Below are 26,934 nucleotides of genomic sequence, written 5' to 3'. Positions count from 1 at the left end.
TATGTAAAGCAAAAGCCATTTATCAACAACACCCAGAAACACCCCTGGAATCACTGGGCCCGAGCTCATCTAGGATGGACTGATGCAAAGTGGAAAAGTGTTCTGTGGTCTGACGAGTCCACATTTCAAATTGTTTTTTGAAACTGTGGACGTCGTGTCCTTCGGACCAAAGAGAAAAATCAGGACGTATAACAGTCCATCCGGACTGTTATATGCGCAAAGTTCAAAAGTCAGCATCTGTGATGGTATGGGGGTGTATTAGTGCCCAAGGCATGGGTAACTTACACATCTGTGAAGGCACCATTAATGCTGAAAGGTACATACAGCTTTTGGAGCAACATATGTTGCCATCCAAGCAACGTTGTCATGGACGCCCCTGCTTATTTCAGCAAGACAATGCCAAGCCACATTGTGCAGGTGATACAACAGCGTGGCTTCATAGTAAAAAAGAGTGCGGGTACTAGACTGGCCTGTCTGTAGTCCAGACTTGTCTCCCATTGAAAATATGTAGAGCATTATGAAGCCTAAAATACCACAACAGAAACCCCGGACTGTTGAACAACTTAAGCTGTACATCAAGCAAGAATGGGAACAAATTACAAATGAAAAGCTTAAAAAATTGACATCAACTGAGTGTTGTTAAAAGGAAAGGCCTTGTAACACAGTGATGAAAATGCCCCTGTGCCAACTTTTTTGCAATGTGTTGCTGCTATTAAATTCTAAGTTAATGATTTGCAAAACAAAATTAAGTTTTTCATTTCCAACTATGAGTATCCTGTCATTGCAGTCTATTCAATTGAATATAAGTTGAAAAAGATTTGCAAATCATTGCATTCTGTTTTTATTCACGAATTACACAACATGCCAACTTCAACAATTTTGGGTTTTGTAGTAATGATACCTTTTTAGCACAAGAAGTCTCCCAGGACTGAGGTGAAACTTTTTGTTGCTCTTTTAGGAAACGTTTCTGTTAATTAGTTACTGTTCAATTGCTTCAGCATTATCTGTTTTCTGCTAATCACCTTTATCTAAATGTAAGCCACACGTTTAAAGGGCATCTGTATAAGATGTCCTTTTTAGACACAGAAAAAGAACCAAAAAAAACTATCTCAAAGATTGTTGGGAGCCACAACTACTTTTTACTCAACCACAAATGACTTCGAGTGTTGTAAAGATAAATTATTAAATTCATGGAAAAGAAGATGTTATCCACATATGAAAAAAAAAATGGTGGCACAGGTGGTGATTAAAAAGGCAGAATTTCACAAAGAAAGGTGTACAAATGCAAGTGAACAGTATCATCAACTGTTCTTGGCAGTGTCACAACAACCCTGCACGTACATTCCTTCTGCCTGCTTGAGGTAAGTGTTGTTGTAGCACTCAGGTCACATTCGGCACTCAGTCTGATCAAGTCAAGATCTGACCGCAGTCCAGAGAGCTTGACCCCTCGGACGCCGTCTGCAAGTGTCCCTCATCTCAACTTGTCAGGTTTTAGCAATATGAGAAAAGCTGTATCAATATGACACGGTGGCGGACGAGCGACACGCAACCGCGATCTACCAACAAACCAGCCGGAAGCTTTGTAAGGCGTCCCTTTGCGTCAGTAAGTGGGCGGCTGGTAGCCTTGTGGCTGCAGGTTTGTTGTGAAGGGAAGCTGTTGATCCGTGTCGGGTATGCTGGGGTAGGCCGCATAAGTGGTGGGGGTGTAGGGCGTGGGGTTATAGGAGGTGGGGGCGTACGTCGGCGGGTAGGGAGTGTGTTGATCGGCAGGTTGCTCGCTGTACGTTGGGATGGTGGAGTCACTTGCGCCTCGACGGAAGCGACCCAAGGCGAAGTAGGTGAGGATTGCCTGCACGAGCAATCACAAAGACAGGAAAGCAATAGTGACCAAGCAATAATTATGTGTTAACCTCAACATTTTCCAAGTCAACCTTCCATTGCCTCTATTCTTGGACAAGGACCTAGACCAGGGCTCAGCACTCTTCAGCTTCTTCCTAAAGAGATTTTTTGGGAACACTGGAGTCGAGGAAATGTGCTTTTTTTTTTTGATAACAGATCTAAAATGTCCAATTGTCTGTAAGGACGTGAACGTGTCAAGCGATAGTACAAAATTCGGTACCTATCATAGGCACCGGTCGAAATCTTTCGGAACTACTTGTTATAGAGCACAGGTGTCAAACTCAAGGCCCGGGGGCCAGACCTGGCCCGCAAACACCTGGAAATGATATACCGTATTTCCTTGAATAGCCGCCGGGCATGTAATATGCGCCTGCCTTGTATTACTGCCGGGTCAAATTCGCCCCCCAAATTTATTAGCGCATGCTTACTTTTACCGCCGGGTCAAAATCGTGACGTCACGAGTGACACTTCCCCTGTCATCTTTTTCAAAAGGGCGGAGGAGATTTTTTTGCTTTTAGTATGTGTAAACCAGGGGTCTTGTTCCAAAGCCATACAGAACACACTGATGGTTGTGATATAAAACGAGTTTAACACTCATACTAATATGCGCCACACTCTGTGAACCCACACTTAACAAGAATGACAAACACATTTCGGGAGAACATCGGCTCGGTACGCAACACAACACTTACCCAGAATGCCATGCATCTATGACACTTGGCTATATTATACCCCCCCCCCCGAGCGTCGGTTGAGGTGGGCGGGGTTGGGGGCGCGTGTATAATATAGCCAAAAGTCATGGATGCATGGCATTCTGGGTAATTCTTATGTTGCGTTTATAATGTGTTACAGAGCCGATGTTCTCCAGAAATGTGTTTGGTGTGGGTTCACAGAGTGTGGCGCATATTAGTAAGAGTGTTAAAGTTGTTTATATCACAACCATCAGTGTAAAAGGTATGGCTGTTGACCAAGTATGCATTGCAATCTCGTATGAGAAGCTGCGAAATGCTTGCGTCCGGCCGGCACGCAGATAGCATGGTGTAAAAGTGGGCGCGATGACATGTTGTAGAGCAGTGGTCCCCAACCACCGGGCCACGGCCGCAAAAAACATTTTTATAATTTGTTTTTTTTAAATCACACTCATTTTTTTTACTGCTTGCCATTGGTAAGCACAGGGCTGAGAAGAGGTTTTCAAATTATTAGCGCCTGCTTACTTTTACCGTATGCCTTGAATAAGCGCAGGAGTGAGAAGAGGTTTTAAATTAATTAGCGCCCCGGCGGCTATTCAAGGAAATACGGTATATCAATAAAGCACTTAATATTTTCTCACTAAATGTAATGGATTTTTGTTTTGTTTTGACGGAAAGAATGTACAGTACAGGCCAAAAGTTAGGACACACCTTCTCATTTCAATGAGTTTTCATTATTTTCAAGACTATTTACATTGTAGATTGTCACTGAAGACATCAAAACTATGAGACCTGTGAAGTGAAAACCATTCCAAGTGACTACCTCTTGAAGCTCGTCGACAGAATGCAAACAGTGTGCCAAAAAGTAATTAGAGCAAAGAATGGCTATTTTGAAGAAACTAGAATATAAAATATGTTTTCAGTTATTTCAACTTTATTTGTCAAGTACATGCCTCCACATGTGTTCATTCATAGTTTTGATGCCTTCAGTCACAATCTACAATGTAAATAGTCGTGAAAATAAAGAGAACGCATTGAATGAGAAGGTGAGTCCAAACTTTTGGCCTGTGCTGTATGTATACTTCAAATTGCATACCTATTAAATCCAATATTGGAGAACTGGGGGTGGGATTAAATAAGATATCTTCTTCCCACTCTCTTTCAGGCAAAATGGGAATATCATGCATTGCAAACTGCTGTACATTACCTTTTGCACTATATTAATTTATATTATTATGTGTTGTCAACTTTGTACTTTTTTTAATGTCATTGCCTGAAATAAATAAATAAAGGAAACATAAATGAAATGAAATAGTGCAACAAATGTTACAGTATACTGTCATACATTCCAAACATGTTATTGTCTAAATAAAAATACATAACTTTCCAGCAAACTACCCGTCAAATTAATAAAATGACAATACATTTTACTTTGTTCTTTACAGTATATTACTGTAAATTGAAAAAAATTGTACTGTTTTTTGCGTTAACATTTTGCTGACTGAGCTGCAAGTTTTTGACTGTAAAATCTACGGTTGTTTTTTAACGATGCATTACTGGAAATGGAAAGACGGTACGTTTGTTTTTACGGTAGAAAAACTGGCATTTATGTTGCCAGAATAAAAAAATAACTTGTACTGTTTTTCCATTAACAATATAATGTAAAAATCAATGTAAATTTTACAGTAAAATTCTGGCAACTAAGCTGCCATCTTTTTCCGTAAAAAACAAAACAGTGGTACTGATTTTATATTTACCATAAAATGTTGTAAGAAATAAAGACACTATTTTACAGTAACATTTTGTAAATGTAAAGTTTTTACTGTAAAGTCAACAGTCTACTTAAACATTTTTAATATACTTAATAATGAAATCCAGAGGCAAATTCATACATTATTCGCTGTTACAAGCGGCCCTTTGATGGCAGCCATTACTCAGTGAAAACCAGTTTGACATCCCTGGTATAGAGTTACATAAACTCAAACGATGCCATATTTTGATACCTTTGGTTCACGTGATGTAACGTCCGGTTGCAGACAAGACACAGGCTCAAACAATTGGCGAGGAAACAAACAGTTAAACAGCACTCAAAGTGTTATGTCTTTATGTAGTGTTGCAATCTTCCATGCCAACAAAGAAAGTATTCCTGATAGAAAACCTTAAGGCTCCTCTTTTCAAAATGCACTAGCTCAATGTTAATTCAAATACATTTTCCATAGACATGCTACTAATTAGCAGTATTTTACATGGCAATTTCAACACCTCCAACTTTGGTAATGAAAACGAGAACTGAGATGCATGTTAGCCTACAATCAAACAGCTGGTGTGTAATAGGTACAATGTTTATAGTATAAACACTTTGTAGGGCGTAGCATAAAACAAGGCTGGCACATTCAACTTAATGGCAAAGATGACTTTCTAGCTAGTCTATAGACTACTGCCCTCTAATGTCTTGGAATTGGAAATTATATTAAAAAAATGTATAAAAATCAAGAGCACACAACTGAACAATTAACATAATCACATTTTTAAACGTTATATAAAAAAAATATATTTTATTTAAAAAAAAAGAACATTTAATAATACACACAAAAGGGGTGAAAAGTATCAGTATTGTTTCCCAGGTACCGCATTGGTTTAAATGTGAAAATTAGCTACTCCGACATGAATACAGCAAAAAAAAAAAGATGAAAACGTTTAAAAAGCTTATAGGCTGTGTTATGTTTTGCGTCTCCAGACTATTTTCCTTTAGTGGAAGAAGCAATGTAATTGCTTTATAATATTAAAGGTTGCTGAACCCTGATCCAGACACTCCCAGCTATGACAGCATATTAATGGTTAAAAAAAAACACACAAAAAAATACAAATAAATAGACTAGCTCACCCAGGTGGCAATGGAAAAGAAGGAGAAGGCCACGGTTGCACGTGCAGCATCCTGGGGGATACCACTGATGTCATGTGTGCGACCCCATTGACTGGCCAACAGGCAGAAACACACAAACCACAAGAAGGTCCATGCACCTGACAAAATACACACACAAACTTTAACATCATGTTGCTTCCCCTGATAGGACAGGAGTACAGTTATAGAAGAACATGCAGCTTGGGTCAATATTACTGGCCACTACAGGAATCTTGTTCACACTTAGTTTGGTACTTTGGTGCTGACATAAATTCCTAATGAAGTGTACACTGCATGCAAAACATTATGATGTCTTTCAGGTTACGAATTTAAATTTCAAGTTCAATTGTCTGAGAAGGTGTTTCGCCTCTCATCTGAGCAGTTTGTGCTTAAAGTCTAGATGGGGCAGCGTTAGTCTGAGGGGATGGTGCAGGGAAACAATTATTTTGAAGAAATGTCTACATAACTGCATAAATACATAAATAGTCCCTCAAACTGGAGCTGTCCTATACTGAAAAGCCAACAGAGACAATCTGAACTGTCCAGTTGCGACCTTTTCAAAGCCCTGAACATACCTGCAGGGAATATTCACAGGCAGGAAGTGGATATGAACGATAAAAAGAAATCCAACAGGTTGTCAGGTTTGTGCTGCAAGGAGACAGGGTTTCTGACGACTTCACCGAAGATTAATGAGCAACACGACCCCCCAATTATTTAACTACTGTTTTATTTATATTTCTGGGCTTCCATTTGACTTTATCTGTTTTGATGATCTTCTCCAAGCTTTCGGTTTGCCTGGCTCCGCATTTGGTCAAACATGAACTCATATCATTTGCAGGAAAACCTAAATTCATCAGATCAGTGCTAAAGATGTTTGAGTCATGAATGAGTTGTTTGAACCCAGCGAGGTCTCATTGAACCGTGTTACCCCTGCTCCCGCGAGCAAAAAGACCAGGAAACATGACATTAATTGTCCTTGCCTCAAAATGACCTCCTCTTTTTGCCAGAGCTGCATCGCAAGCTCGACAAAACGATTAATTTGCACAGCCTTCGCTGAATCAAGTTCTCAGCGAGCTCACAAGATTTACTGACTCACTCGTAGTCAAAACCCACGAGCTTACCGGACGCATTCGTACTTGATACACACAAGCTTCACCGACTCATTCATACTCAAAACTTGCAAAGATTAACCAACTCACCTCATTCGTACTCAAAACCATCATTCGTCTTTTCATCATTATTCGTATTCGAAACACGCAGGTTTCACATTATCAGTTGCACTCGGAATCTGAAAGGTTCCCCAACTCACTCGTACTTAAAACCTGCAAACTTCACTAATTCACTCGTCCTCGGAACCCGCAAGCTTTACCGACTCATTCCTACTCGAAATTTTCAAGCTTCCTCGACTCACTTGTAGCCGAAACTTGCAAGCTTCACCAACTCATTCATACTTGAAACTAATGCTGGGCGATATATCGATGTACTCGATGTATCGCGGGTTTGTCTCTGTGCGATATAGAAAATGACTATATCGTGATATTATACTATACGTACATTCTCACGCAGTTACTTTTAGCTGGGGGTATTACACTGCATGTGTTTCCCACTCTTTCTTGTCCCTACTCCTTAGAGACGTAAACCAAGCGCACCTTCTTACAAACGTCACATGTGCAACGTCACACGCTCCCGCGGAGCAGAGAGGCAGCGACACGGTAAAGTTGGCTGTGATGCTAACGGTGAGGTGCGGGTGTTAACACGAGAGAAAGAAATTGCGAATCTGGTAACAAATGAAGGACGAATTACTTCCCAAGAAAAACAGCAGGGGGTCCATCGTCCGGCAGTGATTTGGCTTCCAGCGGGAAAATCTTCAACATTTATGCGGCAAAAGCGTTGCTACAAAAAGTAGCACCATTGCTAATGTAACATCATTTGAAAAGTCACCCGCTAGAGAATGAGGAGTGCTTGAAACTCTGCATGTCAACATCTCCGGCCGGTGCCACAACAAGAAAATCCGTTAGCAACTAATTCAAGATCAATACCGTATGAAAAAAAAAAGTCAACAACAGAAGGAGATAACGTCCCCAGGAACCTATTATGCAGCTCATTTTTATTTGACAGTTATTGAAATATCTTGTGTGACATGCACCAGGGGATAGGTTGATTGGCAACACTTAATTGGCCCTAGTGTGTGAATGTGAGTGTTGTCTGTCTATCTGTGTTGGCCCTGCGATGAGGTGGCGACTTGTCCAGGTTGTACCCCGCCTTCCGCCCGATTGTAGCTGAGATAGGCCCCAGCGCCCCCCGCGACCTCAAAAGGGAATATGCGGTAGAAAATGGAAGTTATGCAAAAAGGTGCACTTTATTTGTTTTTAACTATTGTAATGGCGTTCTGTACAAAAAGTGCACTAAATTTAATGTTTTGATGTCATCTTGGTGACATCTTTCACAAAAGTGCACTAATAGCTTGTTTTAAAATGTCTCTGACAATCTTGCACTTTCTGTTTTGGAAATGACATGAATGTTTGTGCCACTGCTTAATAACTGTTTAATAAATACAGTTTTGGTAAATTGACTTAGTTGTGATTTCCCTCTCTGCATCAAAGTTTAAAATAAGCATATATTAATGCAGTATGAACAAGAATGTTTTAATGTAGAAACATAGAATCATCATACTGCTGTGATTATATGCATCAAGTGTTCATTCAAGGCTAAGGCAACATATCGAGATATATGTAGTGTATTGTGACGTGGCCTAAAAATATCGAGATATTAATAAAAGGGCATATCGTCCAGCCCTACTTGAAACCTGCAAGTTTAACAACAGTTCGGAACGAGCCTATGGGCATCATTGACTCACGAGACCGAGCTGGAGATGCACAACCTTTTGTTCAGTACATAGTTACTCTATTATACTATTGCACTGTTAAATCTTATGTTCGTAATGTTGCACTTTTGTTTGGATTTTTATTAGCATTAAGTTCATAACTCCAAAATATTTTGTACATAATCTCATTCAAATTTTGCACTGTTTAATTTTAATTCATTTTAATTTTCCAGTATTTTTTGACCATTATTCATTTAGTTTATAAAATTAACCGTACTCAGACTACAATTTGTATGACCCGTGAACTCTGTCATTCTATTTGCGTCCATCATTTGTGTCCAATCATTTCACTTATGATTATTTCATCCTCCGTTGATTCTCAAATCATCTCTGAAGTGTCTGAGATGTGGCTAGTCTCACTTTTATAGTTCTTTTTATGGCAAGTGGTGTCACAAGACGCCAGTTTCCACGTCGTGAAATTCATAACCAACCGTATTTTCCAGATTTGATTATAAGGCGCTGGCGCCTATCTCAGCTACAATCGGGCGGAAGGCGGGGTACACCCAGCGCCCCCCGCGACCCCGAAAGGGAATAAGCGGTAGAAAATGGATGGATTATAAGGCACACTGACGACGAATGGTCTATTTTTGATCATTTTTCATATATAAGGATGGAAGACCCACAAGATTATAGGGGTTAAATGAGTCATAATAATATTTTTTCTAAATGTAAAACACTTCCTTTTGGTCTACATAACATGTATTGGTGGATCTTTGGTCAAAATGTTGCATGGATTATGTTTTTCAGATTATCTTGAAACCGCTTTCTGCGTCGTTTTGTGGGCGATCTTATTTACGTGGCTCACGTTCGGCAGCATCTTCTCCCCGTCCTTTGTTGTTGGGGTGTAGCGTGCAAGGACGGGTTTGGAAGAAGTGTCAAAAGATGGAGCTAACTGTTTTACTGACATTCAGACATTACTTCAATCAATAACGGAGCAGCATCTCCTCATCTGGAAACAACAACACCAGAAATGTGTCCCGTGAAAAACTGTCCGACCGTAAGTCTCTAACAACTTTAATGTTCCTTGGGTGAATAATATAAACTCACTACACCGGTATGTTTTAGCGCTTTCACGGCGAGTTTACTGACAGGTATAAATAAGAACTTAACTCTACTTTATATTAGAAATGGCAACAGCGGAGGATGAATGTCCGATAACAAGAAGATAGAGGAAAATAAGAAGTTTATCGACTACTGTGTCGCCACGGACTACAAAGGCGATGCACACAATTTTTCAGGCTTTATGCAGATCCCAAATGCAGATCAGCAGGTATTAGAGGAGAAAAGTTGCTTTTGCATAATATTGTGAAAAAAACCGACAAATTTGTCTTACCTTATACACACACCATAATAAAACTCCTATGTAAAAGCACATCAAAAGGTGAAACCTACACTTATCTCTTATGTTTGACTGCCATCTACTAGTCACACTTATCACTACACCATGTAACAAATAAAATGTATTCGATGTGGGTAAGCTAAACCAAACGTATTCCTTATATTAGGGTTGTAAGGCACACTGTCGAGTTTTGAGGGGAAAAAAAAGGGATTTTAAATGTGCCGTTTAGTTTAGATAATATTGTAAAACAAACATTAAGACATTATATGTCTAGTTCTCCTTTTGGACATAGTTGAATACATTTACATCCTTTTAAAAACATTTTATAGAACAGCGGAGGAGCAGTTCAACTACTGACTACTTCTTTGTTCCTCCCTGTTGATGCAATCATGTCCAGCTGATTAATTTAAAGAGAATCAGTGTCATGGTCCCGTCCATCGTTCTGCTTTCTCGTCAACATCATCTGCTGCTTTACAACAATGAATAATACCTTACGGCAAGGGAAATAGTGAGAGGTCTGTTTTACGCAACTCTGCATATGAAGGGGAAAAGTAGAGAAGCGGGACATAGAAAAAGGTAAAACATTCGGTATAATCATATTGTGTTGAGACGCTAATGTTTGTGTACATTTAAAACATGATGATGCCTAAGCAAGGAATACATAGAACCTAATTTGAGATACCGTACTTTAGATATTTTGAGCTATCACTCAGCTTCTTGTTATGCTTTAAATTGCAAGCTGTGTTAAACTGGATTAAACACATAATCCAACTGGACCCTTTTCTAAAGGCTTGCCATCTTAAAAATAAATACAACTGGTGGAATTGATCGATATAAGCACGTCCAATTGACGACATTTCGGCAAACTGCCGAATGTGTCCTGTATCTCGTCCTCAACAGTCAGTTTTTATATGGGTCAAACATCTGGGAATGCAAAGTTGGGAAAGGCTTATGGACAAATCAACTTTGGGCGTGTGAAAGACCTGGGAATTTTACATCAGAAAGAGAATACTGTCGTCTTTTAGGGGTAAGTCAACAGGACATGTCACTGTGTGGTGTCTCCTTGAGAAATTTGTTTCAAACTAGATATATTTCTCTTCTGAAATACACAGTGCATTAATTTGGGAAATATTTAAAGTATTCTCAGATATTGATCTATGAATAGGGGCATTGCTTTTTTACCAAATACTGTCCGTTGTTTGTAACCCGTAGCTCGCTTAGCTTAGTGAATGCAAACATGCTGCTAAATGCTTTGTGTGCAACAGAATAAAAGACGCTTTGATTCAAACTTACCAGTGTGAAAATGCCATAACTACACCAATATGTACCAGATGATGGCGTTAAATGTAAGATTTGATCGTCTCATGGTTGCTTTCCAAACTATTCATCGTCTATTTATTAGCTCACTAACCCGACTTTCCTGGCTTTGCTTCTACGCTGGAAATCAGACAAATCTCCGTAAATAGTTTTCCCCTGAATCGATCATGACAACGGTTGTGGCAGGTAATTATGTCTCACGTTCGTGCCATGTTTTGAATTTGTTAAAAGAAAAAAACAACCTTAGGACAGAGTGTTGCACATAACCGTGTAAATAAGCTACTGCATTTTCCGGACCATAGGGCGCACCGGGTTATAAGGCACACTGCCGATAATTGGTCTATTTTCGATCTTCTTTCATATATAAGGCGCACCGGGTTATAGGGCAAATTAAAGGAGTCATATTATTATTATTATTTTTTTTCTAAATTGAAAACACTTCCTTCTGGTCTACATAACATGTAATGGTGGTTCAGATCATCTTAAAGCTGCTTTCCGACAGTGGCTTCAGAATGCGCCGTTTTGTGGGCGGTCTTATTCTCAGTCATCTTTGTTGTAGAGTTGTAGCGTGCAAGGACGGGAGTGGAAGAAGTGTCAAAAGATGGAGATAACTGTTTTAATGACATTCAGACTTTACTTCAATCAATAACGTTGCAGCATCTCCTCATCCGGAAACAACAACACCGGGAATGTGTCCCGTGAAAAACGGTCCGACCGAAACTCTGTGATAACTAAAGTTCCTTGGGTGAATTATATAAACTTACGACATCAGTATGTTTTAGTGCTTTCATGGCGAGTTTACTGACAGATATAAGTAAGAACTTTACACTACATTATATTAGAAATGCCAACAGCGGAGGATGAATGTCCCATAACAAAATGATAGGGGAAAAGAAGAAGTTTATCGACTACGGTGTCGCACAGACTACAAAGGTGGACGCGTGCAATTTTTCCGGAGTTATGCAGATCCCAAATAAAGATCAGCAGGTACCAAAAGGTAAGAAAAGTTGCTTTTGCATAATATTGTGGAACAAAACACCAGATAATATGTCTTACTTTATACACACCATTATAATACTTTTGATTGATTGAAACGTTTATTGGTAAATTGCAAAGTTCAGTACATATTCCGTACAATTGACCACTAAATGGTAACACCCGAATAAGTTTTTAAACTTGTTTAAGTCGGGGTCCACGTTAATCAATTCATGGTAAACATACTCGTATGTTTAATGCGCCGACAATCCATCAAGCGGCGCGGCTTTATAGCTTACCAAAGTCTTACTAAAACATTTTGATAGATTTTTGAGCACTGTATGTAATATTCTGTATATTCAATGGAACATATAAAATGTTGGTGTTGTTTACTTGAGTCATATTGCCATCATGGTGCAGTCTACACGTATCTCTTATGATTGACTACCTTCTACTGGTCACACTTATCATTACACCATGTACCAAATAAAATTGCTTCCAGGTAGGTAAACAAAACCAGAATCATTCCGTACTTTAGGCGGACCGGGTTATAAGGCGCATTGTCGAGTTTTGAGGGGAAAAAAAGGATTTTAAGTGCGCCTTAGAGTCCGGAAATTACGGTATTCTAAGTCAAGCAAGAATGCATTACATTTTACACTTTTGAGCTCTATTTGAAGCTGCGAATGCTGTGTTTCAATTTTTTTGTGTTTTGTATTTTGGTTTAGTTTTGATACAGTCATACATATGAAAGTATAATTGTCAAATTATTTGCAAACATGTATCTGTGCGTGTGTATCCCAGTTCACTTGTGTGTGCACTAATGTGTGTGTGTAATCAGATCTGAGTGTGTGTTTTAAGTTGTCTGTCCGTGTTATGATTTGTCTGTGTGTAAAAAAAATATCTGTCTGCATTTCCATCGGCATGCGTGTGTGTGTGTGTATATTTACATGTGTGTGAAGCAGGAACCCTCCATCGGTTGTCTTTTTACACGTGACTTTGCAACACTTCTGCCGTGTATGACTTGTATGTCTGTACACTATTCAGCAATTCGAACGTGTAAAAGGATTTGTCTGTAACTTCCCCTTACCTTTCCCTATAGTCACCACTAGTTGGCGCCCTGCAGCCACTCACACTCCTGTTGCCTTGCCAAAGAACAATAGGACTTTTTTATCACCTGCTGTAAATGAAAGTTAATGTTTTGCACTGACAGAGGCCGTTACGATTGCCTTTCCTCGGCCGAGGGGTGGAGCTCTCCTTTAGAGATAGGGAGACTGTGGGAAGCTATGTAATTCGGGAGGAATTAAGAGTAAAAGCCACTGCTTCTCCACATTGCGAGGAGCCTTGGGGAGGTATTTATGGCATTTCTAAGGGAGAGCCCTGCCCCCCGACAGAGAAAACGTGATCATTTTGGCCGCTATGTAATTACTGATAACCTATGTGAATACAAAAATACCTCTGACCACAAAGTTACTGCTAAAACATGGAACGTTTATTTACAGTAAGTGATGAGTAAGTCATTTGCACCCGTCACCCGGGTACTAAAACATTTTGATAGATTTTTGAGCGCCGTGTGTAATGTTCTATTTTCAAAGGAACATTTAAATTGTTGGTGTTGTTTACTTGAGACCCATCATAGTGCAATGTCCACTTATCTTTTATGTTTGACTGCCATCTTCTGGTGACACTTATCATTACTGTTTTGTCCTACTAATTTCAGCAGCCCTCAAACTCACCGTTGTGTGGACTGTGATGTGTTTGTTTGTTTACATGTATAACTTTCTCCGACACTGCAACAGAAATACGTGTTTTATGCCCCTCCTTTGTCTAATTTTTTTCAATTCAATTTCCTTTATTTAACCAGGTAAAGACTCATTGAGATTAAAATATATTTTTCAAGAGCAACCTGACAAAGAGGGCGGCACAAACAAAAATAATAATTACAACAACACAATACAACAGAACTACAGCAGTCATACCACAACAGGTCCAAAATAAGGATTAAATAATAATGCAATTTAAAAGCAAGTACATTTCCTAAGAGAATTGGTTTCTCGATCTTTTAAAATGGATTTTAACTCCCGCCAAAGTGATCAATTATGGTAGCCTCAAATCTTTCTGGATGTCATTCCACTACCATTGAGAAAGTCTTCGGGCAGTTAAAGATGGACAGTTTGTCCAACAAACATTTTATGCTGTGCGTGAACGCACAAAAGGTGAGGTTTGTTGTTAATTTTGACTTGTTGGAGTGCTAATCAGGCATATTTGGTCACTGCACGACTGCAAGCTAATCGCTGCTAACATGCTATTTAGGCTAGCTATATGTACATATTGCATCATCATACCTCATTTGTAGGTATATTTGAGCTAATTTAATTTCCTTTACTTATGTCGTCTTTGTATTTAATTTATATTTGCATGTCTCATGACACATTATCTGTATGTAATATTGGCTGCATTTTTGATAGCTGTTTGTGCGCCATGTTGTTCCAGACCACAGCAAACATTATCCAGCTTGCAAAGATTGTATTAAATCAATTAGAAGACAGCTTGCCTTTTCCTTTAACTTGGACACACACATCAATACCAATGGCCATTCTACAACAATAATTTCCAGGAGTTATCTCACCCTCTGAGAAGTGTTACTAATGTTTTCTAATATTGTAAAAATGTGTAGAATAAATATTACATTTCAACATTTGTGTCAACGAAGATTTGCATCAGCCTGCGACACAGTCATTTTGATAGGAGGCTAATATAGCTAATTAGCCACTTACATCATTGGTTGTCTTCATTATAACACTTATAAGACTTAATTTTTTTGCGGCTCCAGACCGATTACTTTTTTGTATTTGTGGTCCAATATGGCTCTTTCAACATTTTGGGTTGCCAACCCCAGATCAAATGCTACATTACAATATTAAAACAGTTGTACCTGTTGGAGTCCATGTTTGTTAGGCTGCAGTGAGCTGTTATTGACTTAACAGAAACTAACCATTGCTTGCACATTTACTTTGGACTTTGGCCAGAGACATAAAGAATGGGCAATAAAAACATATTTTCTTTAAACCTATGACAGTTTGACAACAATTTCCTCTATTTGTGAAAATCGGTGCATTTTGTTTGTCGTGGAAAGAGGGTTGAAAGAATGGCCGAAAACCCTAAAAAGAAAATGGTAGCAGGTGCTTGGCTTTTCCTGTTGCCCTTTTTTCACCCTTCTTTGTTTTCATAACCACAAATCTGCTTTGGGAAAAACATGCAAGCGATAATGATGACATGAACAATGCTAACACACATGTTGACATAGTCATCGTACCGTGTGTTATCGAGCTAAAAATCTGAGTATCGTGACAGTCCTATAAAAATAGGATTATTTGCAATACAGCTGAGGCTATTAGCACTAACCAGAACAATATGTATGCATGAGTATGATTGTATGTATGTATGTATGTATGTATGTAATATATGAGCAAAGAGTGGCAAATGTAAATCATGAAACTGTATTTTTGCAGTATGAAAATAATATAGAATTGCTGATGAATTTTGAGAAGTGAATTCAATTGGTGACTGAAGAGATAGCGCTTAGAAATTAGATTTGGTTTAAGTTTTCAAAATAAAGTCAAATTTACAGATTGACAATTGTAATGCTAATTTACCCATGCTAAATCACATTCATTTGTGCTAGCAACAGTTGAAATAAGAAATGCCAGAGGTGCAAAAAATTTTACTGCTTACTTTTCTTGTTTTATAGGTGCTGCTCTTTTTCAGTAGTCTCTGTGGGCATCTCATTCATTTGACAAATAACTTTAACTTTCGTATCTTAATGTTGCCATTATAATTTTTAGGAAACGATACCATACCCTTATTGATACCGGTATTTATGAGTACCGCCGAAAATGCATAATAAAGAAGCAAAAAAACATATATAAGTTGCACTGGAGTATAAGTTGCATTTTTGGGGGAAATTTATTTGATAAAACGCAACACTAAGAATAGACATTTGAAAGGCAATTTAAAATAAATAAAGAATAGTGAACAACAGGCTGGATAAGTGGACGTTATATGAGGCATAAATAACCAACGAAGAACGTGCCTGATATGTTAACGTAACATATTATGGTAAGAGTCATTCAAATAACTATAAACATATATCCATCCATCCATTTTCTACCGCTTATTCCCTTTCGGGGTCGCGGGGGGCGCTGGCGCCTATCTCAGCTACAATCGGGCGGAAGGCGGGGTACACCCTGGACAAGTCGCCACCTCATCGCAGGGCCAACACAGATAGACAGACAACATTCACACTCACATTCACACACTAGGGCCAATTTAGTGTCGCCAATCAACCTATCCCCAGGTGCATGTCTTTGGAAGTGGGAGGAAGCCGGAGTACCCGGAGGGAACCCACGCATTCACGGGGAGAACATGCAAACTCCACACAGAAAGATCCCGAGCCTGGATTTGAACCCAGGACTGCAGGACCTTCGTATTGTGAGGCAGACACACTAACACTAACCCCTCTGCCACCGTGAAACATATAAACATATAAACATATAGAACATGCTATACGTTTACCAAACAGTCACTCCTAATCGCCAAATCCCATGAAATCTTATACGTCTAGTCTCTTACGTGAATGAGCTAAATAATATTATTTGATATTTTACGGTAATGTGTTAATAATTTCCACACATAAGTCGCTCCTGAGTATAAGTCGCACCCCTGGCCAAACTATGAAAAAAAACTGCGACTTATAGTCTGAAAAATACGGTATATGTAATTAGTTTAAATAAAGATGTCCAAAAATGCATTTTTATTAGAATTTGTATTGACACAAGATGTTAACATTACGTAACATCTAACAACAGGGAAGTCTTTTATTAACAACCACTTTTTAAGTCTTAAACAAGTCCAATATGTTTGCAGTGCAATGTCATCATCTTGTAAACAACACAGATCCATCACTGTGTTTCTATTCATTACAATTGGAAACATTGTTTACCGTATATTCCAGACCATAGGAGGCGCCCTGCCGATGAATGGCCTATTTTCGATCTTTTTCCATATATAAGGCACACTGGATTATAGAGCGCATTAAAGGAGTCATAATATAATTTTTTTCTGAACTGAAAACACTTACTTGTGGTCTACATAACATGTAATGGTGTTTGTTTGGTCAAAATGTTGCATAGATTATGTTTTACAGATCATCTTCAAACCGCTTTCAGACAGTCGCTTCCGTCTTATTTACGTGGCTCACCTTCTGCAGCGTCTTCTTCCTGTCATATTTGTTGTAGCGGTGTAGCGTGCAAGGAAGGGAGTGAAAGAAGTGTCAAAAGATGGAGCTAAGTGTTTTAATGACATGCAGACTTTACTTCAATCAATGACGGAGCAACATTTCCTCATCCGGAAACAACAACACCGGAAAGTGTCCCGCAAATAACTGTCCCACCGTAAGTCTCTAATAACTAAAGTTCCTTGGGTGAATAATGTAAACTTACTACACAGGTATGTTTTAGTGCTTTCATGGCGAGTTTACTGACAGATATAAGTAAGAACTTTACACTACTGTATATAAGAAATGGCAACAGCAGAGGATGAATGTCCCATAACAAGAAGATAGAAAAAAAGAAGAAGCTTATCGACTACGACATCGTTACGGACTACAAAGGCGGAAGCACGCAATTTTTGAGGATTTATGCAGATCTCAAATTCAGATCAGCAAGTACCAGAAGGTAAGAAAAGTTGCTTTTGCATAATATTGCGAAAAAAAACACCAGATAACATGTCTTACTTTGTACACACACCATAATAATAATGTATGTTTAATGCGTCAAAGTCGTACTAAAACATTTTGATAGATTTTTGAGCGTCGTGTGTAATGTTCTATAATTTCAAAGGAACATTTAAAATGTTAGTGTTGTTTACTTGAGAACCATCATAGTGCAAGCTACACTTGACTTCCAGCTACTGGTCACACTTATTACACGATGTACCAAATAAAATAGCTTTGAGGTGGGTAAGCTCAACCAAACATTTTCGTTACCTTAGGCGCACCGGGTTAAAAGGCGCACTGTCGAGTTTTGAGAAAAAAAAAAGGATTTTAAGTGCACCTTAAAGTCCATAAAATACAGTATTTGTTTGTAGTAAATTGATGTTGGATCGATACCTATCTTCCGGAAGGCCAAATTGCCAAGCACAGATCGATATACTTGAACTTTAGTAAATCAATATATCGATCAATCGTTACACCCCTTGTATATATCTGCGGCTTACAGTCCTGTGCGGCTATACGGACATATGTTTTTTTTCTTCTAAGATTTAGTGAGTGTGGCTTAAATACTGGTGTACTCTTACCTTGAATGACATGCTACTTCAACCACTCACATCGAAATCAACCCGTGACGCTGATGAGAGCAACGCTGAGAAAGAAGAGCCAAAACATTCTTGCCACCAATAAATGCCTTCAAAGCCGTTCTGTTCATCTTTTGAATAATTAATATTCGATCGATGTCGCAAAACAGTTGCAATAGCAGAATCAATGTCAGCTGCCGTACCGCCATTGTTGTTTGAATCTAACAGTCCCTTCGGCGCTACGAGTCCAGACCCTTGTGTGGAGCTCAGCAAACTACAAGGGTCTGGCAAGAGTCAGGTTAGGTGTACTCTACAATCTGGAAATTATAGAGTACAACGGTAGTGTCAAATTGAAAATCGTACAAATAATTTCATTAATAAAGCTCTTATGAAATGGTAAGTCTCACCAGGAAATCTCTGGGAAATCCAAACCCGGTTGGAAGAAGAGTCAAAACATCCTTGCCACAAATAAATGCCTTCAAAACAGTTCTCTGTTCATCTGTTAAATAATTAATATTCGATCGATGTCGCAAAACGGTTGCAATAGCAGAATCAAAGTCAGCACACGACTCCTCGCTCCATGTTGTTGTTTGAATCAAACAGTCCCTTCGGCGCTACATCACATCTATGAAATCCCGCCCGGCGATCCTGATTGGTTCATCATTTTTTGCTATCTTGAAGGAGTTTGCAATGCCTTTGAGCCCAGACCCTTGTGTGGAGCTCAGCAAACTACAAGGGTCTGGCGAGAGTCAGGTTAGGTGTACTCTATAATCTGGAAATTATAGAGTACATCGGTAGTTGCAAATTGAAAATCGTACAAATAATTTAATCAATAAACTCTTATGAAATGTTAAGCCTCACCAGAGAATCCCAGGTCTGCCATCACAGCATATTTCCTGTGCTGTGCGTTGCTCATGAAAGGCATGTAAACGTCCAAAACCAGGAAGCCCACGCAGGCGAGGAAGGCAATGACGCCAATGCCAACGGCGTAATGGCATGCAGAGTCGTTCTGGTTGAAGATGCACTTGGCTTCTGCGCTGTACGCAGTGTTGATATAGCCCTCTGTGGTTATGCAGGCAAACACCACAATGGCAAAGAGCTGCAGGAAGAGACGGAAATAAGTTAGCAAATAAGCATTTGTTTTAGTTTTCACGTTGCTGCTCGCTTCTAATATTGAGCTAATGATTACTTTAATGTCATTATTGGATTACCAGCTGTGAGCGAAGTAAACTAAGCACTTTTGTTTGTAATACTGCTGACAGCAAAACAAAAATGACAATGAATTCACTGAAACTGGGACATCTAAATGTTTGCTAGGCTATTCACAAATATGAATGCAAATAGTCCACATGGGTTTTTATTTTGATACGATAGTTGGGGCTTCACGGTGGCAGAGGGGTTAGTGCGTCTGCCTCACAATACGAAGTTCCTGCAGTCCTGTGTTCAAATCCAGGCTCGGGATCTTTCTGTGTGGAGTTTGCATGTCCTCCCCGTGAATGCGTGGGTTCCCTCCGGGTACTCCGGCTTCCTCCCACTTCCAAAGACATGCACCTGGGGATAGGTTGATTGGCAACACTAAATTGGCCTTAGTGTGTGAATGTGAGTGTGAATGTTGTCTGTCTATCTGTGTTGGCCCTGCGATGAGGTGGCGACTTGTCCAGGGTGTACCCTGCCTTCCGCCCGATTGTAGCTGAGATAGGCGCCAGCGTCCCCCGCGACCCCGAAAGGGAATAAGCGGTAGAAAATGGATGGATGGATGGATGGATAGACTATTTAAAATTTGTTAGCACGGGACCTTTTACTGGACTACACACAGTATCGTTAGGAAATAACACAACCATTGATAAACGCTTAGGAGTGCTTAGGGCCATCTTGTGGTCAGTCGCCGTCTATGCTGGTTATCCACCAAAACCTGTGACCTAGTTTTGAAAACTTGCTGCCAGTCTTGTGACTCGAGAGACACCACCAGCTCTCTAATAATGCTCATAACAAGGTCTGGGAGGAGGACAGAGAGGGGCTGTTGGACTAGTGTGGAGGAGGAGACAAAAGATCCTTACAAGCTACCGGACATGTGGAATGCAAACCACGACAAAATGAGAGTAAGGGAGATAAATATATATATATATATATATATATATATATATATATATATATACAGCCAGATATATATATATACAGCCACACTGCTTTTTTCTGTAATATGATCAGAGGATGAATTGTGTTGTGGTAAGTATTCCCCCATACTTCAACACAATATGTAAGGTATGGGAGTACCAAGGTGCAGTATAATTTACAGTGCATTTCCATTGAGGTATAGTTTTGCTTTGTTTATAATTGAGAGGCTTTTGGAGATTTTTGTTTTAAATGTGTCTGACATGAGGTTTCCATGATAGTTAACTAACCATTATTACTCCTAAAAATGTATTCTCATTCAACCGTTCACTGGTTTACTTATTGCACCAGGAAGGTAAAGTTTTGCCAAATGACTAGAGAGTGTCTCTAAGCCCTGTTTTGTGAGCGCTTATCAAAACGATAAAGGTTGTCCACGTTTTCTGCATGCAGTAGTAGTAAAAACACAGACCATCTACCATTTACCACAAAAGGCTGGCAATACCAAATGATAACCAATCGCAGACTAAGTCATCAAACTACTGTGCCTACATTGAACCTACCACGAAAGACACTAAGCGATTTAAACAAAACAAACAACGCAAGGTGGATCTGGGCGTCTCGCTATCACACACCTCAGCTGTTTGTTGTTTCTAATAGGTTTAAATTAAGTGGTGTCTACCACGGTTGGTTAAATGTAGGCACACTCAGATTGTAAAACACCCATACAACACAAATCTGGATGCGCTTGCTCAAATCGTACACGGCAGAAGTGGCGCAAAAGTCCCGTTTGATTAAACAGCCTATCAAGGGTTCTTTCTGATTAGGGACAGACCTTAATTTAAAACACATACATGCTGATCTAAAACACGCACGTGGATCTGAATGCACACATTCAGATTGATATACAGACACACAAATGAGTACATTTGCATGGTAATTGGATTACATATGCATAGATTGAGATACAAGTTTGCAAATCATTTTCGCAACAATAATACTTCCATAGGAAAGAAGTACCTTCAACTGACTTATAATCGGTCAGACCGTGCTGAGCTCAAACACATTGCTATTTCCAAATAGGGATGAATTAAACGGTTATTTCTTTGATTGATTAATGTCGGTTATTTTTTCAATTTATAGATTAATATGTAGGTTTAATTTCTTTTCATAACAAATAGTTTTTTAGTGTAGTGGTTAGTGTTGCCATGATACCAATATTTTGGTACCGGTACCAAAGTTATGTTGATACTCTTCGGTACTTTTCTAAATAAATGGGACCACAAAAAATTGCATTGTTGGCTGTATTTTAACACAAAATCTTTGAGTACATTAAAATAAGTTTCTTATTGCAAGTTTGTCCTTAAATAAAATAGTGAACATATAAGACAACTTGTCTTTTTGTTGTAAGTAAACAAACAGAGACTCAATTTTAGCTGCTGACATATGCGGTAACGTATTGTGTCATTTATCATTCTATTATTTTATCAACATTAAGGACAAGTGGTAGAAAATGAATAATTAATCAATTTGTTCATTTACTGTTAATATCTGCTTACTTTCTCTTCTAACATGTTCTATATACACTTCTGTTAAAATTTAATAATCACTTGTTCTTCTGTTGTTTGATGCTTTACATTAGTTTTGGATGAGATCACAAATTTGGGTATCAATCCGATACCAAGTCGTTACAGGATCATACATTGATCACACTCAAAGCCCTCGTGTGTGCAGGGACATATTTTCTGAGTTTCTAAACATAATATACAGTACATTTAAAAAAAAAAAACGAAAGATGTAGTGATGCCAAAAAATATCGATGTAATCATAGTAGTATCGACTAGATACTAGGACTGCGAATCTTTGGGTGTCCCACGATTCGATTAAATATCAATTCTTGGGATCACGATTCGATAATTTATCGATTTTTTCGTTTCGATTCGATTCTCGATTCAAAAACGATATTTTTCCGATTCAAAAGGATTCTGTATTCATTCAATACATAGGATTTCAGCAGGATCTACCCCAGTCTGCTGACATGCTAGCAGAGTAGTAGATTTAAAAAAAAAAAAATAGCTTTTATAATTGTAAAGGACAATTTTTTATCAACTGATTGCAATATTAAATTTGTTTTAACTATTAAACGAACCAAAAATAGGACTTATTTTATCCACGTGAAATAATTTGACACAGTGTGTTGTCAAGCTTATAAGATGCGATGAAAGTGTAAGCCACTGTGACACTATTGTTCTTTTTTTTTTATTTTTATAAATGTGTAATGATAATGTCAATGAGGGATTTTTAATCACTGCCATGCTGAAATTATAACTAATATTGATACTGTTGTTGATGATATTCATTTTTGTTTCACTACTTTTGGTTTGTTCTGTGTCGTGTTTGTGTCTTCTCAATTGCTCTGTTTATCGCAGTTCTGAGTGTTGCTGGGTCAGGTTTGGTTTTGGAATTGGATTGCATTGTTATGGTATTGCTGTGTAGTGGTTTGTTGGATTGTTAAAAAAAAAAAAAAGAGATTTCTTAAAAATTAGAATAGATTCTGACTCGCACAACATATTCGATTCTATTCGTATTCGAATTGATTTTTTCCCACACCCCTACTAGATACGCTCCTGAACTTGGTATCATTACAGTGGATGTCAGGTGTAGATGATGGTGTGGGGGGTGGCTTACCAGTACTTTTCAGAGGCAGTATAGTACCGAAAAAGATTAATTAGCATCGAGGTACCACACCAATACCATACAACCCTAGTGAAACCTTTTTTTTCAAAATAATTCTCCAAACATAAACAAACATTTTTCTTGTACGTAGAAACTTTAAATCAATCATCAATCAATGTTTACTTATATAGCCCTAAATCACTAGTGTCTCAAAGGGCTGCACAAACCACCACGACATCCTCGGTAGGCCCACATAAGGGCAAGGAAAACTCACACCCAGTGGGACATCGGTGACAATAATGATCCAGTGGGACGTCTGTGACAATAATGATTATGAGAACCTTAGAGAGGAGGAAAGCAATGGATGTCGAGCGGGTCTAACATGATACTGTGAAAGTTCAATCCACAATGGATCCAACATAGTCGCGAGAGTCCAGTCCAAAGCGGGTCCAACTCAGCAGCGAGAGTCCCGTTCACAGCGGAGCCAGCAGGAAACCATCCCAAGCGGAGGCGGATCAGCAGCGCAGAGATGTCGAGGCGGATCAGCAGCGCAGAGATGTCCCCAGCCGATACACAGGCAAGCAGTACATGGCCACCGGATCGGACCGGACCCCCTCCACAGGGGAGAGTGGGACATAGAAGAAAAAGAAAAGAAACAGCAGATCAACTGGTCTAAAAAGGGAGTCTATTTAAAGGCTACAGTATACAAATGAGTTTTAAGGTGAGACTTAAATGCTTCTACTGAGGTGGCATCTCGAACTGTTACCGGGAGGGCATTCCAGAGTACTGGAGCCCGAACGGAAAACGCTCTATAGCCCGCAGACTTTTTTTGGGCTTTGGGAATCACTAACAAGCCGGAGTCCTTTGAACGCAGATTTCTTGCCGGGACATATGGTACAATACAATCGGCAAGATAGGATGGAGCTAGACCGTGTAGTATTTTATACGTAAGTAGTAAAACCTTAAAGTCACATCTTAAGTGCACAGGAAGCCAGTGCAGGTGAGCCAGTACAGGCGTAATGTGATCAAACTTTCTTGTTCTTGTCAAAAGTCTAGCAGCCGCATTTTGTACCAACTGTAATCTTTTAATGCTAGACATGGGGAGACCCGAAAATAATACGTTACAGTAGTCGAGGCGAGACGTAACAAACGCATGGATAATGATCTCAGCGTCTTTAGTGGACAGAATGGAGCGAATTTTAGCGATATTACGGAGATGAAAGAAGGCCGTTTTAGTAACGCTTTTAATGTGTGCCTCAAAGGAGAGAGTTGGGTCGAAGATAATACCCAGATTCTTTACCGTGTCGCCTTGTTTAATTGTTTGGTTGTCAAATGTTAGAGTTGTATTATTAAATAGAGTTCGGTGTCTAGCAGGACCGATAATCAGCATTTCCGTTTTTTTGGCGTTGAGTTGCAAAAAGTTAGCGGACATCCATTGTTTCATTTCAAGACACGCCTCCAGCTGACTACAATCCGGCGTGTTGGTCAGCTTTAGGGGCATGTAGAGTTGGGTGTCATCAGCATAACAGTGAAAGCTAACACCGTATTTGCGTATGATGTCACCTAGCGGCAGCATGTAGATGCTGAAGAGTGCAGGGCCAAGGACCGAACCCTGGGGAACTCCACACGTTACCTTAACGTAGTCCGAGGTCACATTGTTATGGGAGACACACTGCATCCTATCAGTAAGATAAGAGTTAAACCAAGACAGGGCTAAGTCTGACATACCAATTCATGTTTTGATACGTTCTAATAAAATATTATGATCGACGGTATCGAAAGCAGCGCTAAGATCGAGGAGCAGCAACATAGATGACGCATCAGAATCCATCGTTAGCAATAGATCATTAGTCATTTTTGCGAGGGCTGTCTCCGTCGAGTGATTTGCCCTGAAACCGGATTGAAAGGTTTCACATAGATTGTTAGACGCTAAGTGTTCATTTAACTGCTCCGCAACAATTTTTTCGAGGATTTTTGAAATAAAGGGAAGGTGAGACACCGGTCGGTAGTTTACCATGAGGTCAGGATCGAGGTTAGGTCTTTTAAGAAGAGGATGAATAACCGCTTTTTTGAATGCTAGGGGAACAGTGCCCGAGGAAAGTGATAAGTTTATAATATTTAGCACTGATGGACCTAATAATACAAAGAGCTCCTTGATCAGTTTCCCTGGAAGAGGGTCAAGTAAACATGTTGTTTGTTTTATTCCATTTACACGTTGTAACAATTCCTCTAATGTTATTTCCTCAAAACGAGAGAAACTATTTTGGAGGGAAGTATCCGCCGTATATACAATCGTGTCAGTGTTAATAGAACCCCGTTGTAGCTGGGACGCATTGTCTTTAATATCCTTTCTAATGACTTCAATTTTCTTACTAAAGAATTGCATAAAGTCATCAGCTGAGTTGGTGGAGCTACTGGAAGGAGTCCCTTGTTGGGTTAGCGATGCTACCGTACTAAACAAAAATTTAGGATCGTTTTTATTGCGGTGGATGAGATTTGAGTAATAATTAGCTTTAGCTAAGGTAAGCATGCGTTTATAAGTTATTAAACCATCACTAAATGCTTGATGGTGCACCTCAAGTTTAGTCGTGCGCCATTTGCGTTCCAGCTTTCTGCATAATAATTTCTGAGCTCTAGTTTCTTCTGTAAACCACGGGGTGCGCTTTTTTTGGAGCCTTTTTTAACTTTAGCGGTGCTATGTTATCAATGGTTTCGCGCAGGGCGTCGTTAAAGTTGTTAGTGAGGTTATCAATAGAGCCCACATACTTTGGGAATGGTGCCATTACCGAGGGCAGTAGGTCAGCAAGAGCTGTCGTTGTGGCCGTATTAATGTTGCGGCTGCTATAGCAGTTATTATTATTATTAGTTTGACGAACATGCGTCTGAACCTCGAATTTTATAAGGTAATGATCGGACAATACTTTAGTATACGGGAGTATCGTAACTTTGGAAGCGGTGATACCCCTGACAAGCACTAGGTCTATTGTATTACCGTTGCGATGCGTGGGTTCATTTATTATTTGTGTGAGACCACAGCTATCAATTATAGTCGGGAGCGCTACGCACGGTGGGTCCGATGGGGTATTCATATGGATATTAAAGTCCCCCATTATGATTATATTATCGGCGTGTGTCACTAGATCAGCAACGAACTCTGAGAATTCATTGATAAAGTCCAAACAGGGCCCTGGGGGGCGGTAGATAACAGCCAGGTGTAGAGGCAGCGGTGTGACAGACCTCATAGTAAGCACCTCAAACGATTTATATTTATTATTTATGTTAGGACTAAGGTTAAAGTTTTCGTTGTATATTAGTGCGACCCCCCCACCCCTTTTAAGCGGACGGGCAATATGCGCATGTGTAAAGTTAGGAGGACATGCCTCATTTAGCGCAAAAAAGTCGTTTGGTTTAAGCCAGGTTTCACTGAGACCGATGACGTTAAGATTGTTGTCTCTGATGATATCATTAACTAACAACGTTTTGGGAGACAATGATCTTATGTTTAAAAAACCTATATTATAGGTAGTGGGCTGTTTTAGGGAATTTTTGATCAAATTATCCGTAGTAGCAATATTAATAATGTTGTGTTTATTATGCCCAGTGCATTCAGTATAATTACGACCATATCTAGGAATTGATACGACGGGAATGTTCCGATTGTTTGATTGTTGCTTTGATAAACTGCACGCATCATGGTTAGCCTCCTCAGTAACGGGGATTTTCGGATTGTTTGTTTGTTGCTTTGATAAACTGCACGCATCATAGTTAGCCACCTCAGTAAAACACATGTCCA

At 39.3% G+C, this 26,934-nt stretch overlaps 1 protein-coding gene across 1 annotated transcript in view; it reads right to left on the bottom strand.

The window, feature by feature from the left end:
* Window positions 1-1,116: 1,116 nt before the first annotated feature.
* The window catches only part of syngr2b (synaptogyrin 2b), a 37,007-nt gene continuing 11,189 nt past the window's right edge, over window positions 1,117-26,934 (bottom strand). Inside the window, exons 2-4 of the mRNA XM_061880897.1 lie at window positions 19,218-19,455; window positions 5,473-5,609; window positions 1,117-1,849 (exon numbers count right to left, since the gene is read on the bottom strand). Coding sequence (XP_061736881.1) covers window positions 1,601-1,849; window positions 5,473-5,609; window positions 19,218-19,455 — 624 coding nt within the window. The 3' untranslated portion in view covers window positions 1,117-1,600. The remainder of the gene's footprint in view (window positions 1,850-5,472; window positions 5,610-19,217; window positions 19,456-26,934) is intronic.

The sequence above is a fragment of the Nerophis ophidion genome, linkage group LG20 (assembly GCF_033978795.1).
Source record: "Nerophis ophidion isolate RoL-2023_Sa linkage group LG20, RoL_Noph_v1.0, whole genome shotgun sequence".
Lineage (NCBI taxonomy): Eukaryota > Metazoa > Chordata > Actinopteri > Syngnathiformes > Syngnathidae > Nerophis > Nerophis ophidion.
Note: the sequence above shows the minus strand (reverse complement) of the source record. Positions and strands in the feature narration are given on the sequence as shown.